This window comes from Microtus ochrogaster, unplaced genomic scaffold (genome assembly GCF_000317375.1).
Source record: "Microtus ochrogaster isolate Prairie Vole_2 unplaced genomic scaffold, MicOch1.0 UNK81, whole genome shotgun sequence".
NCBI classification, from domain to species: Eukaryota; Metazoa; Chordata; class Mammalia; order Rodentia; family Cricetidae; genus Microtus; species Microtus ochrogaster.
In genome coordinates, this window is record NW_004949179.1 from 829,126 (window position 1) to 844,206 (window position 15,081).

The 15,081-nt window shown below is 53.7% G+C and overlaps 1 protein-coding gene across 2 annotated transcripts in view; it reads right to left on the minus strand.

Annotated features, from left to right (window-relative positions):
- Crtc1 (CREB regulated transcription coactivator 1) overlaps positions 1–15,081 on the minus strand; it is a 57,678-nt gene that overhangs the window by 14,084 nt on the left and 28,513 nt on the right. For both annotated transcript variants that reach the window (XM_026777756.1, XM_005370553.1), the window contains exons 2-8: positions 13,627–13,743; positions 11,037–11,174; positions 10,221–10,282; positions 6,841–6,935; positions 5,215–5,300; positions 3,385–3,425; positions 2,905–3,113 (exon numbers count right to left, since the gene is read on the minus strand). In XM_026777756.1, the coding sequence (XP_026633557.1) occupies positions 2,905–3,113; positions 3,385–3,425; positions 5,215–5,300; positions 6,841–6,935; positions 10,221–10,282; positions 11,037–11,174; positions 13,627–13,743 (748 nt within the window). The remainder of the gene's footprint in view (positions 1–2,904; positions 3,114–3,384; positions 3,426–5,214; positions 5,301–6,840; positions 6,936–10,220; positions 10,283–11,036; positions 11,175–13,626; positions 13,744–15,081) is intronic.

Sequence of the window (15,081 nt, forward strand, 5' to 3'; positions counted from 1 at the left end):
AAAAAAAAAAAAAATTTATTTATTATGTATTCAATATTCTGTCTGTGTGTACGTCTGCAGGCCAGAAGAGGGTACCAGACCTCTTTACAGATGGTTGTGAGCCACCATGTGGTTGCCGGAAATTGAACTCAGGACCTTTGGAAGAGCAGACAATGCTCTTAACCACTGAGCCATCTCTCCAGCCCCTCCTTTTTTTACGTATTATCTTTTATTTTTATTTTATGTGCGTCAGTGTTTTTCAACAGGAAGCAGGAAGTCACAGACAGTTCTGAGCTGCCATGTGGGTACTAGGAATTGAACCTGGGTCCTCTGGAAGAACAGCCAGTGCTCTTAACTCCTGAGCCATCTCTCAGGAGTTATCTTTTTTTTAAATTTTTTATTTATTTACTTTGAGACAGGGTCTCAATGTGCAGCCCTGCCTAGCCTAGGACTCCCTATGCAGCCCAGGCTGGCCTTGAACTCACAGAGATCCACCTGCCTCTGTCTTGCCCAGTGCTGGAATTAAAGGCGTGTTTCATCATACCTGCCCCTCGGCTGGATTTTTATTTATTTATTTATTTATTTATTTATTTATTTATTTATTTATTTTGGTTTTTTGAGATAGGGTTTCTCTGTGGCTTTGGAGCCTGTCCTGGAACTAGCTCTGTAGACCAGGCTGGTCTCGAACTCACAAAGATTCGCCTGCCTCTGCCTCCTGAGTGCTGGGATTAAAGGCGTGCGCCACCATCGCCCGGCTCGATTTTTAAAAATGAATTCAAAGTAATAAACATGAGCACACACACGTGTGCACATGCACACTCACACACATTGTGGGCTACAGAAATCACACTATCAGCTGGTGTGTTTAGCCCTGGCCTTCTGGTCATGAACACAGGGCATTTTTAATCCTTGCCTAAGCACTAAACCCAGAGAGGCCAGATGGGCAGGCAAACCACATGGGCACCCTGCTGGCAGGTTCCTCTTCCCAGCTTGGATCACCTATGGAGCAGAGCCAGCTGGAGGGGAAGTCTGGGCAGGGGAAGGGAGGGCAGGCTGGCCAGGTGGCAGTGGCCTGGTCCTGGCATGCAAGCCCTGCTGGTGGGGCCCTGCAGGCCTCTACAGTATAGCCAGCAGTGGACATTGGGTCAGCCTCCACTGTGTACTGGTATGCAGACAAGGTGGGGACTGTCTGTGTGCCAGGGTCTGGCTCAATTTAAAAGTGCCCAGAAGCCGGGTGGTGGTGGCGCACGCCTTTAATCCCAACACTCGGGAGGCAGAGGCAGGCGGATCTCTGTGAGTTCGAGACCAGCCTGGTCTACAGAGCTAGTTCCAGGACAGGCTCCAAAACCACAGAGAAGGGGAGAGGCTGGCTCGTAACCACACATGGCACATATTACTGGGCAGGGTTGGCCAACCCAGTGGGCCAGCAACAATATCACACAAGCCATTCCCTGTGCTTGTTTACACTGACATTGAAGCAGTGGTGGGGAGCCCTGGAGCAGGAGGTGAGGGGAGAAGAGCATGGCCCTCCCTGTGCCGTGGGCCTTGCAGCTGGGCACTTACAGGCACATGATCAGGCTGTGAAGACTCCACAGCTGACACTGAGGGTCCTGTTCTTGAGACCCTGGAAGCCTAGGAAAGGGCCCAGTGGTGGTGTGTGTGGCTCGGCGGTAAAGAGATGGTTGAGTGTACATGGGTGGTGTGGGAGGCCCAGTTCTGTCATTAGCATCTGTGGAGCTGACACAAGGTCCCAGCCCTAGCATCAAGTATCCACAAGACCCTCCCTCACTTTCTATCTCAGTAAATAAACATGCCCAGGCACACAATACCGGCACTGTCTGACCTGTGTCCCCTGTGTGCTGACATCAGCAACAAGCACAGAGGTCCCTGCTCTCAAATCCCTATCAATCCTGCCTCAGGGGTCACAGGGCTCCTTGGCAGCCCACAACCTCAGGTTTGGAGAGCAGCTCCAGAGAGGCCACCTGTGCACCCCCACCCTTCATGTGTCCTGCCGTCTGTCCTAATCCACGTTACAGCCACAGTCACAGCTGGGGAGGACACGGGCCCACACCAAGGGAGGCTGAAGCAGAGTGGAAGGTGCCAGCTGGGCAGTGAGTCATCAGAAGAGCGATGGTCCCCAGGCAAAGGCCCTGTAGTGAGCAGGTGCAACTAGCTGTAAGGTCAGGGCTGAGAGATATTCACAAGTAGAGGCATGGGGCTCAGTTTTCATGGGGTAGGGTAGGGACAAGGTGGCAGAGGAACTGAGTAGGATCAGTCTCATGGCGGGGCAGACCCCGAATAAGTAGGTGGTAAAAATAAAGAGGGTGCAGCCACAGTAGAAGGAGAAGCAGTGGTGGGTCCAACAGGGAGCCAGTGGGATGGGCACTGAGGAGCTGGAGTCTGGAACAGGCCAAGGGGAAGAGCTCTTGAAAGGTGAGGGCAGCTGGAGCAACGCCCAGAGGGCAGAGCAATGGCTGTTCCTTTGGAGGATCCAGGGTCAGCTCCCAGGATGCACACGGTGGCTCACAACCACCTGTAACTCCAGATCCAAGGATCCAGCACCCTCTTCTGTCCTCAGAAAGTACTGTGCGGACACGGTGCACAGTCACACATGCGGGCAAAACACCCATTCACATAAAATATTTTTTTAATAAAAAAAACAAGACGGGTAAGCTTGGAAGGGCCAAGCCAAAGTGTCACTAGCAAATGAAGTCAAGGGCTCCCAGACTGTCCCTGAAGCTCAGCACTGCATAGCACTGCCCTGAAGTCACTGCTTGATTCCTAGAGGCAATGCTCACCTTCCACCCCAGGGCCTTTGCTGTGCCCTATGGGGCTCTGGGTATGGGTGTGTCACCCCAGACAGTCCCACAAACTCCTCACTCCAATGCATGCTATTGCGGGATGCGGATAGCATGGGAGCCTTACCCTGACCAGTGCTGCTGAGGCCCAGATGTGCAAGGCTGCCGGTGCTGCTAGAGCTGGTAAGAGCAGGGAACGGGGGCTCCTCGGGATCCAGCGGCGTCGGGAGTGGGGAGGGAAAATGGGTGTTGGTGAGGTCAGGGAGGGAGCCCCCTGTGTTGTGGGTAGCGGGGATCAGGGCTGCTGTGCTCTCCTGCTCTGCAGATGGGAAGATGCTGGGGAGGCAGACGGGCACAGGACGTGAGGTCTGGGACCATGACTAACTGGCCAGCCATGCCACCCCAGGACAACTGCAGTGGGACAGGAGGGGACTGAGGGGATCAGTGGATACACGGTGAGCTGTGAACATGACAGGAGCTGTCCACAGGGATAGGGGACATGTTTACAAGCGAATGACAGGCCAGGACCTCCTGGGTACCCACTAGTGGCAGGTACAGACTTGGAGATGGAAAAGCCCTGGAACAGAGGGGTGGGGGCCACACTTACTTGATCCCAGGAACCTCGCAGGACTTGGGCCTGGAACCCGTCTGAAAGAGAGCAGAGCAGACGGCGTTTAGCAGGGACAGCTGCCTGTGTGCGGAGCCCAGTGCTGTGCCCTTCCCTGCTTCCCCTGCCCAGGACCAGCAACCATGCGACGATGCAGGGGGCCTCTGAGGAGCCCAGGGCAGAGTCAGGAGATGTAAAGATCTTCTCACACCCTCCCCAGATCCTGGAGCTGTTCTTGGGAATGCTCACAGCAGAGCTCTAGGCTGTGGCACTGGGGACTCTTGAATACCTGTGGACTCTGAGATCCTGGTCCTCTAGGGGCCAGTGCTGCAGGCTGGGTGCAGACCAGAGGGATGAAGGGCAGGCAGGCAGCAGCTGGGGGCTTCCCTGAGGCTGGCATATGACCAGCAGACTTGCTATATTATGGGACTCCAGCTGGAGAAGTCTTAGAAAAGCTTTCTGGGCCAGTTATATGGTTCAGCCAGTAAAGGAGCTTGCCACATAGGCTGATGGTCTGAGTTCAATTCCCAGGACCCACATGGCAGAAGATATCCAACTCCTAAAGTTGTTCTCTTCCCTCCACATACATGCCATGATACACACACACAAGCACATGCTCGTGCATACACACACATACATACTCACATACACAATACAGTTTTAAAAAATGTAATAATAAAAAAAAGACATGTCCCATGGTCTCAGAGACCCTAATGGCTTTCTTAGCTATATGATGATGCCCCCAGGTCTCTGAACATATATTCATTCTTCTCTATATTTTTATTTCCGCACACTGTCATGGAGCTCAGGCTGGTTGCAAACCCCTGCTCCTCCTGCCTCAGCCTCAGATACTGAGATAAAGTGAGCCACACAAGATCAGCTGCGTGACAGCCCACATCCACCCTACTTCTGAACTGAGCCAAGAGTTTAGATGATCAGAAATTCTTTTCTTTTTATTTTGGTTTTAGTTTGAGACGTTTCTCTGTGTAGCCCTAGTGGTCCTGAAACTGTAGACAAGCTGGCCTCAAACTCACAGAGATCCTGCTTCTGCTTCCCTGTTGGGATTAAAAGTGTGCAACGCCATACCGTTCAGATTCTTTCTTTCTTCAGTGTTGGGAATGGAATCCATACATGCTAGGCAAACACGCTACCCCTGAATCACATCCCCAGCTTCCCTTTTATTTTGAAAGAAAAAGATTTATTTTTTTAATGCGTATTTTGCCTGCAAGTATGAATGTGTACGAGGTGTGTGCCTGGTGCACAAGGGTTCCTTGGACTGCAACACAGATGGTGCTAAGTCCCCTTCTGGGTGCTGGGAACAAAACCTGGGTCCCCTGCAAGAACTGCTGAGTTGCACCTTTTCCTTTTTGACATTTAGTATTTATTTGTGCGTACGTGTGTCTGGGGTGGTCTGGGCACGCTTGTGCCATTATAGGCACGTGGAAGTCAGAGGACAACTTGAGGTAGTTGGTCCTCTCCTACCATATGGATCCTAGGGTTGGCGGCAAACAGCCCCGAGGGCCCTCACCAGTCCTGCTTCTGCTTTGTATTCTGAAGCAAGGCCTTGTTCTATGGCTCCTGTCTGGGCCTGGTCACAGTGTGCTGAGGTCTCGGCTGGGGCGAGTGTGTCCTCTTCACCACTGTGACTAGTCATGGATGTTAATGTTGGAGCTGTTTCTAGGCAGTCTGCCAGGCCTGCTGTTAATGTCAATGCCTGGGTGCCAGGCACAAGGGACCCACCTTGGGGAAGATGGAGCCACTTCAACAAGCTGCCCAGTCACTGTTTCTAGGCTGGGCTGGCGAAAGGCCAGCCCACTCTGCGGTTCTTACCTTCTTTGAGTCCCACGGCTGCTTAGGAAGTGTCTTGTCCGTCTCAGACCGGGTCTCCTCCATGCCTGGGACAGTGAGTAGTAAGACTGGATGTGGGGGAGAGAAGGGTCAGGAAGACTGAGTGCACGGCCCTGGCAGCTGTCAAAGAGGGCGTGGTCACCAAGACAGCCCTGCACACCTTGACTGCAAGACCAGTGGACAAGCTGTGGCTCACCCTCCCCTGCCTCTGCATCAACGCTCAAGTCCCCAGTAGCTAAGCCAGACCAGGGTCCCCCACACCGGTGACAGGTTCTGACCCTGTTGCTGATGCCCAGAGGGGGCGGCGAGCCCGAGGATGAGCAGAGATGTCAGGGGGGGACCTCAGGCTGGCCAGTGGGTGAGACCGGAGCGCTTTGAGGGGGCTGGTGGGGGTCTGAGGGTGAGGTGGATGGATATTGCTTCCTTTGCCTGAAGCCTGCCTTAGTCATGGTGAAGGTGTAATTCTGTTCTGTTTTGCAGTGCTGGGGGTAGACCCGGGGCCCTGCAACACTCAGCAAACGCTCCATGGCTACACTGTGCTGTTTTCTGCCTCTTGCTGGACTCACGTTTTCCCTTGTGACTTGCAGGACCAGAAGAAGAAATGGCATTTGGGAAAGAACATCATGGAAAGCAGGCATGTGCGTGTGTGTGGGATAGTCAGGGGTAATCTCCAGCCCGTGCTGCCTTGGTCCCTCTCGGAGCACAAGACACGGGTCTTCCCACATCAAGGGAAGTTGGATGCTGTGCATAGAGGCCCACTGAGGCTCCTGAGAAGGCACGAGACCTTCATGGCAGGTCTCTTACAGAAGGAGGCCCTGTGTAAGGAGGACCCACAGGTCCCAGTACAGCCTGGACTGTTCTACCCAACCTCAGCGCTCCCCGCACTGCAGAGTCTTCAGCTTGTAGCCTTGGGCAACCTGCCAGTACACCCCCCAGGATGAGTACTTTATCCAACAGAGGCTCCCTGGGAGCCTGGGAGCTGCCACACACAGGCCTCCTCTGGTACCTGGGCCTCAGTGTCTCCTAGCCCCAAAGAACCCATACCCTATCTCTTCAAGACAGCTGGTCTTCAACACAAGAGTTGTATGGGGAACAGCCTACAGAATCGTGTGTATGGCAGCAGGAAGGAAGCTCACCCCAACCTGGGGAGTCGATGGCCCTTCTCTTACATGGAGCTACCTAGCTAGGCCCAAGGGAAAGATGAAAGGGCAGGGTTTTTTTTTTTGTTGTTGTTGTTTTTTTTTTTTTTTTTGGAGACAGGGTTTCTGTGTAGTTTTGGAGCCTGTTCTGGAACTGTTTCTGTAGACCAGGCTGGCACTGAATTCACAGAGATCCTCCTGCCTCTGCCTCCCAAGTTTGGGATTAAAGGCGTGCGCCACGACCGCCTGGCTTCTCTGCATGTTCCTGCCAACTTCTTATAGTTTGGTCAGTCACAGGCCCATGGCCCAGCCCCAGCCCAGCTCAGAATACAGCCAGTGCTCATCACCCAGGCCTGGGTCTACCTGTAAAACACCTGTGCATTCTTCAACACCAACTCCAGTAGCCCTGCCTGGGCAGGATTTTCTGAAGACATGCATCCTACTCTGGTGACCTCGTGGGATGACATACCTCTTTTCTGCTGTGCGTCCTGAGACCCGCCTGTGAAGGACTCTACCTGGGTGGGGGCCATTGTGCTCTGGTGCAGGGCGGAGTCAGAGTTGGTCCTGGGGACAGAGGGATGGAGACACAGGCTCAGTCTTGATCTATCCATGTTAGATACAGCCTTGGTCCCTACAAGGGTCCAGGACCTGCCCCATGGGCAGTCTGTGTGGGTCATCCCACCAGCTGTGTGCCCCAGGTCAGGGTTCTGACCTCTCTGTGACCAGGTGCACATGGCGTGACACGCATGTGGAAGCCGCTTTCTGCGACAGGGTCTTCAGCCTGTGTACACCAGGACGCCCACCCTATCTCACTGAAGTGTGCTAATATCAGACATGTGCTGCTGCATCTGACGCCATGTAGGTCACAGGACTGAACTCAGGGTCTTGTGTTTTGCCTTGATTTTCCAGAGGTTGCCACCCAGCTTTCCATGCCCAGTGCTAGGCCTGTGACCTATGATGGATGCCCCAACGTTGCAGAGGAACCATGGGTGACTGTCCTTGCAGTCAGTTGTTTCTGTCATTTCTCACATTTTTGGAAGTCGTCTGCTCACACTTCCTGCTTACTCAGTTAATATTATTCCCCTTTTGGGTTTCTGAGGGGGTTGAAGATTAGATAGCTATAGTTATAGTTTACCAGATGCAGAAAACAAGTTAAAATAAAAGTAAATTAGGTACAAGACTTTGGACTCATCAAGTTAGGATAGACATGGATTATTTTCTCTGAATTTGTCAAATGCAAATGGAATGGACATTACTGATGTATTTATTGCCGTATATATTGTATATTGTCATTGTACTTACCATATATAGTTTTTTGTACAATAGTTATAGCCTTCTCTTTTTTAAAATATTAGACAAAAAGGGGAGATGTAGTGATATTGCATTTGTATTTGTATAGTTTGCCTTAAATTCAGAGAGTAAAACAGCCACAGGGATCAGCCTTACAGACCGGGCAGTGGTGACACACACTTTTAATCCCAGTAACCAAGCTGTTTGCCATAGAAACCAGGTGGTACTGGTGCATGCCTTTAATCCCAGTCCTAGAGAGGAACATAAAACAGGAGACAGCTCTCAGTTTCATTCTGAGATTCCTGGAGGCAAGAGTCCATTTTGGACTGAGGTAGAGGTAAGAGCTAGTGGCTGGCTGTTTTGCTTTTCTGACCTTCAGGTGAACCCCAATATCTTCTCCAGATTTTTATTAATTGTTCTGTAGCCCAGCTTTTTTCTATTTAAAGAACTCTGACATTTTTAAAGATTTATTTATTTTTTGTGTATGGGTAGTCCTTGTATACCACATGAGTGCCAGTGTCCATGGAGGACAGAAGAGGGCATCAGAGCCCCAGCAGTTGAAGTTACAGATGGGAAGACAGTCCATGCTCAATTACGGAGCCGTTTCTCCAGCGCAGTTTTACACGAAGCTGAGAACGGGATCCAGATTATGTACACGCTAAGTGAGCACCAAGCACTCAACAGCCCATCCCAGCTTGGTTTGCTTTAACTGAAAGTGTTAGTCAGGATGGTAAGTACGGTCCCAGCCACAGCGAAGATCCCAGGAAAGTGAGGTCTGCTTGAGGAGGACAGTGAGAAACCAATTTGAAAAAAATCGGGCCAGCAAGAGAGCACAGAAAGTAAGAGTGTTAGGTAATCAAGCCTGACGGTCAGGACCTAGGTGTTAACCCTGGCACCCATGTGGTATAAGAGATCTGCTCAAGATAACCTCTGACCTCCACCTGTGCCACACTTGCTCTCCCCATCAAAGCCAGGGGTGGTGCCCACGCCTTTGACCCCAGCACTGGGAGGCAGACAGTGATCTCTGAGTTCAAGGCCAGCCTGGTCTACAGAGTGAGTTCCAGGAAGCCAGCACTACCGAGTGAGACCCTCACTCAGAAACACTCACTCTCAAAACAAAACAGAAGTCGACCTGGGCCATAACTGAGTAGCTGAGCTCCCCGGCACCCATGAGGCCCTGGCTTTACTCCCCGCACCACATAAACTGGTGTGGTGACACAGGCCTGTCCCCTCAGTGGCCAGGGCTGGATGACAGGTGTTAAAGGTCAGCCTGAGTCCATGAAACCCTGCCTCAGAGAGAACAGAGTAGTGGTAGCAAGTATCACTGCGGTCCCTGGGAACCCACAGGGTGCGGAGCCTGTATAGTGCAGCCCTGACAGCACCCGACACAACAGTGCAGTGCTGTACAGAACCTCACACCTCCAGCTGACAGGACACTGGATATGATGCTGCACTGTGTACAGCTATTACATTGCTTTTTCCCCCAAGATTTATTTTATTTGTGTTTGTGCATGCAGTTTCTCTGCAGGCCAGCAGAGGGTGTCAGAGCCTCTGGAGCTGGAGTTACAGGTGCTGGTCAGCATGTGCTTCTGGGATTCAAACCTGAGTCCTTGGGAAGAACAGCCAATATGCTGAGCTGCTGAGCTGCTGAGCTGCTGAGCTGCTGAGCTGCTGAGCTGCTGAGCTGCTGAGCTGCCTCTGCAGCCCTGCATAGCCTGGAGTTCACAGAGATCTGCCTGCCTCTGTCTCCCACATGCTGCGACGACTGGCGGGGAACTCCACATCCAGTTAACACTGACCAGCAGCATTCCCTACAGCTTCCTTTTCATGGTGCTGGGATAGAAGTAGGGGCCTCGTGTGTGGCAGGTGGTGCTTGCTGCAGACCCGCATCTCAGTTGCCAAAGACCATTTAGTAATGTGTCTGAAAGGCAGCTTCCATGCAGCAAATGCCAGGCTGGTGGTGCACACCTCTACTCCCGCCACTCGGGGGGCTGCAGCCAGTCTGGGCTAGGGAGTGAGAGGTTGTCTCATTAGGAGAACAAAATAAAAAAGAAACAGGCAAGATACACCACCAACTATTCAATTCTAGAAAGAAGTAAGAAATAAAAACCAGGTGGTAGCTGTGCACACCTTTAACCCCTGAACTTGGGGAGGCAGATCTCTGCAAGTTCGAGGCCAACCTGGTCTACAGAGTGAGTTCCAGGACAGGCAGGGCTACATGGGGAGATACTGTCTCAAAAAAATGAACAAACAAACAAACAAAAAGAAATATGGAAAAAGAGAAAGAGAGGGAAGAAGAGGAGGAGAAGGGAGGAAGGGCAGGAGGAAGAAGAGGAGCAGAAGAAGCAGGAGGAAGAGGGAGGAGGAGCAGGGAGAGAAATGAGGCTCTGAAGGCTCATGAAGTCACCCTCTCTGTATTTCGAAGTTGACTTCTGGAATCCTTTGGGAGCATCTGGCTCACTTGGTCACTTTCCAGTGACCATGCCCTGCATCTCCTTACACAACTGTAACAATCGTCTACACTGTCTTCTCCCGGAGGCAGGTGGCCCTGGCACTGACCTCCTCCAGCTGGTGTCTGCAGGAGGCGAGAGGTACACGGTGCCATAGGGGCAGCTGTCAGCGTGTATGAGTTAAGGGAACCTCGCAGTGGGCTCTGACCCTCCCTTGGTCACACGTTGGTCATGGCCACAGCATAGGAAGCCTGGCACACTGGCTGGGTGCGGCTTGGGCTCCCAGCTTGTGGCTGGGTCTGCAGATAGCTGGCCAGGAGGGCAACGGGTGTTTCCTGCCTGGCTGGAAGCAGCTGCTGGTGCAGGGGCTCCCTGGGGGGCCTGGCTCATTCACCCACAACTCAGCACCACCCTCCAAACTATTCTAAGAGGAGGCCCAGGCCTCACACTGGGGCCCAGATGCCTCATGGAGGCCAAATTCAACTGACCTCTTTGATTGAGGCAGCTCCTAGCACCAAAGGCTCAGAAGCAAAAAGCAGAGAGCAAGCAAACAGCTCCATCTTGCAGAGTTGGGGGAGGGGGCAGGAGAAACCTAAAGCCACTCTGTGCCGGAGGATCTCGCAGTGGCAGCCAAGTGAGGAGGAGGACCCTGGCAGGTGTCCACCCTCCAAACAACAGAGGCAGGACTGTGTGTGGAGTCATCGCTGTGTCCATCTGGGCCTGGCTCTGTCTGCTGATCAGTCCTCTGTGGTTTGGAGTCACCTCCTTAACTCTGCTCTTTGTCCCACTGACCCCACCTCTGACTCCAGCACACTGGCTATCTGCAGGCTGACCCCAGATTTCCCTGATTTGCTGTGCACAGGCAACAGCGTGTGCCTGTTCCCGCTCCCTCCCAATCCCACACACATCCTCTGCAAAAGGATATCTGTCGCCCATGCTTGTCAACTGAGAGGGGCCGGCGGTGTGGGGAGCCAAGTCTGCTGCGCTCACGATATACTCTGTCCACAAGCCCATGGTGTCGTGTAGTCCGACTTGTGTCCAGGCCTGAGGGCTGAAACGGTGTCTGGAGAGAAGGAATGGGGTCAGAAAGGAGAGAGGAGACCCAAACCCAGATTACTGGCTGAGGCCTGAGTCCCCCAGCTTTACCCTCAGGGACCCCTGATCTGGGGACACATTCAAACTCTACCCCATAGGCTTCTCTGGCAGACCAAGTTCCAGCTGCACCATGGGGCTAGGGTGCAAAAGCTGGCAGGGGTGTCCCAGGAAGGTCAGGAGGCTTGGAGTGCAGCCTGCATGTTCAGGCCAGACAGGGCACTCCAAGCTTTGCCTGGGTGCCAGGGATAGCTCTCCCCAGCTGGCCAGGTGCAGACAGGCCTCCACCCTCTCTTCCAGGCCTGGCCGGCCTCCTGTCCCCACCTACGTCATCTCTGAAGGGGCCAGCCAAGAGAGGCCCCCAGGGCTTCAAGCCCAGAGCTGCTGTGGGGCCCACCTGGCCCAGCACTTGCTCCCAAGAGGATCAAGGCAGAGCCCAGAACTGCTCTGGATTGAGTGGGAACCCTCTCTCCTAGCCCCTCTCCCACTCCACCCCAGCATCTCAGCCAGGCGCCACTGAGAGCCAAGTACAGGCGCCTTCCGGAGCTGTGGCCTGGCTGGCTGGCTAGGGCTGCTTACTCACACCTGGGCTGGCACAAGGCTCCAGGCAAACCTTGGTGTCCCCAAGGCTGCCAGAAGCCTGTCACCATGTTAGGGTGAACTCAGCTGCTTGTGCCAGCCCAGGACATGTCTTATCCCCATGACTGCCTGGCTACCTAGCCCTTCTGTCCCCAGGCATAAAGCAAAAGCCATTCTGATATTCAAATGGGCTTCCTGCTGGCAGTGGCTGGAATGGACTGGCCACTTCTGTGTGTCTGCCTTCAGGGCTGGCTGAGTAGCCACTGCCAAATCTCTTTGTGACCCAGAGAGACCTTGCTGGTTTGGGATTTTCTATAGCTTTCCCCAAGGAGGGACAGTGAGGCTCAAAGATGGCCATGAGCCTCCCCACAAGTCCTGGGGAGGAAGGGGTCAGTCATCTCTCCGAGACATCTGTAAGCCTCAAGAGAAAACCGAGGCAGCTGCTGCCCATCTCTCTAGGCCAGGAATGCCTCCTTATATCAGACCCCTCTCAGCTCTTTGCCCCCATTAGCAACCAAAACCCATCCTGCACAGAGGCCACTAGCCCTCTAGACCCTGCCCAGCCTTCCAATCCCCGCCCTCTTCTCCAGACCCCTCCTAGCCTTTCAGTTCTATCTGGGATCCAGCACTTGGGCATGTGCATGCTTCCAGGCTTAGATCATGAATCTTGGGACACGTTTGGACTCTGCTGCAACAGATCCCAGGTAAGGATATGTGCACATGGCATCTGCCCAAGAAGGACCCCAAGAGTCCCGGGGGACGTTGAGCAGATTCACCCTGGGAAGGGGTGGAGGGTACCTCCCCAGGAGCCACAGGGTCAGCTATGGGTGTGCACATAAGGGTGAAGGGTGTGCACATCATATGGGTGAAGGCCTCACAGGTTGGGGCTGGAGGAACAGCCTCAGTCTGGGGCTCAGCACAGACACTGAGTTGTGGTCAGGATTACCCCTAAAACCCACTGCACTGAAAATGCGAAGAACCAACACCCTGAACTGTCCAGTGGGCAAGTGTGGGCCCAGTAGGGTCCCTTGTGCCCTCAGACTGAGAAGTGCACTGTGGTGACCATGCAGGGTTAAGTGAAGGTGCTGGGGAGGGGGAGCTGAAGATAAAATGGAGGTTACCCACCCCAGAAAGCCAGTGACTTCAGTATGCCAAGCTCTGGAACTCCACAGAGTGAGGTTCCCCAGGACCAAGATAGCAGTCTTAAGCACACCCAGGCACAGACTGACTATCCCAGCAGCCACATGGTAGGGAAGGAGTCATGATTCTGGAGCCTGCCAGCAGCTCTTGGGGACATGGCTGTTCCCAGACCCTTGGTGCACTGTTTGATGGCTGGAGGGCCCTGTCTGAACCCCCTCCTCTCACTTCTCCTGCAGACTGGGGTCTGGGGAGGAGACACTGGCCCTTATCTACATTATCCTGACAGCAGCCTGCAGCCTGAGGGAGCCTGCAGGGTGTGCGGCTCTGCCAAGAACTGTCTGCAGACAAGTGGGGTCAGGCGGCAGGGCTTCCTTCTGAGAACTGCAGATCAGTGAGGCGGCTGGAGCCAAGCCTCCAAGGCCCTGAGCTCTTCCAAGGCCTCAAAGCCCGCTGGCAGGTGCAGCAGCTGCTGAGTGCTATGACTAGTCGGGGAGGGGGTAGGCTGACTCCAGGAGTCCGTGGAGCTCAGGGAACCTGGAGCGGCCACCCCGCCACCTCCAGACTCGGGATGTAAGAGAATGGGTGGAAACAGCTCAGCCTGGGGCCACCCAGCTGTCCCTGCAGGCTGTGGCTCGAGTGGAGCCCAGAATGCAACAAAGTTGAGACAAGAAGACTTGCAATATTACCTAGGAAAGGGGGCTCACCTGAAAGGAGAAATCCATGCTGCCACTTCCAATCTGGTTCACGTTGGGCAGGGACCCGCCGTAGTACTGGCCGCGGCTGGGGCCCAGCTGCAGGTACTGGGACTTCTGCAGTTGAAGCTGGAGAAGCAAAGCCACCAGCTGTCACCATGCAGGAGGGAACATGTTCTAAGAGAGCCCCATAGAGTACCCAGACACCCAGAGGGTTCAGGTGGTGGGGTTGAGGGACCCCGTGACAGAGATTCTGAAAGAGGCAGAACCTATTCTAGATGGTGCTCCCCGTGGGGGACAATGCACCCCAAAGAAGCTTCTGACCATGAACTTGTGGAGCTAGCTGCCTGGCTCACTTTACTGAGAGACCTGGGAAAGCCTGGCCAGAAACCACAGACATGCTGGCCATTGGGAAGCCTATTTCAATGGTGGAAAACTGTTTACTAATATAATATGTGGGGGTTGTCTGTCTGACCCTCTAGCCCTAGTCTGAGCACTGGGGATCCTACCTAAGCCCTCCAGCTCCTTGGGACCCTGAGGAAGCAGGTACAGTCACATATCTGAGTAGCATGCCTGCTAGTCTCCAGCCCTGCTTAGGAGTGCGGACTGTAGGGAAAGGGGCATGGCCCTTTTCCGGTGTCTGGACGTAGTGGCCAGGGAGAGTGCTGTCTGCTCTGGCTGGGCTGTGGTTGCTAGGGTCCTGCACTGTGTACACAACAGGGCTGCCTCTCAGTTTCTCTCACAAACAACTGGCGGCCCAACTTCCCGCCCCTCTCCCACGCCAGCCCTTGCTTCCTGGGGAAGCCTTGGACACTGGAGGAGGAAGTAAGACTCCAACTGGCTGCATGCCAGGTCAAGCACCTCACCCAGGTAAACAGCTGTTTCCTGTGTGCCTCAGTGGAGGACAGAGGAAGATGAATGGGCCTGGATCTTGGGTGCCTCTGCTGGGTCTGTACTGGGAGGTTTCTGTGTTCTCAGTGGATGCCAGCTGGTCCCACCCACAGCTCCCCACTGAGTTCCTTCCTGCAGCTATGAAATATGGAAAGGGGCAGGCAAGATGGCTCAACAAGAAAAAGTGTTTGCTGCTAAACTTAAGGACCCGAGTTCAATCCTTGAACCCCAGGGAGACCTGACTCCTACAGGTTGTCAGTTTGTCCTCTGATCTCCACCCACACAAGTGAGTGTAATTAAAAATGAAACAAAGCTGAACAGTGGTGGCCCACGCCTTTAATCCCAGCACTCAGGAGGCAGAGGGGGTGGAGCTCTGTGAGTTCGAGGCCAGCCTGGTCTACAGAGTGAGTTCCAGGACAGGCTCCAAAGCCACAGAGAAACCCTGTCTCGAAAAACAAACAAACAAACAAATTGAAACAAGTGAGAATAGGAGTGCTTCTCGGGACGAAGCCAGTGTAGCTCTTAGCGCCCATCTTGTCCAGTGTAGCCCTTAGCGCCCATCTTGTCCAGTGTAGC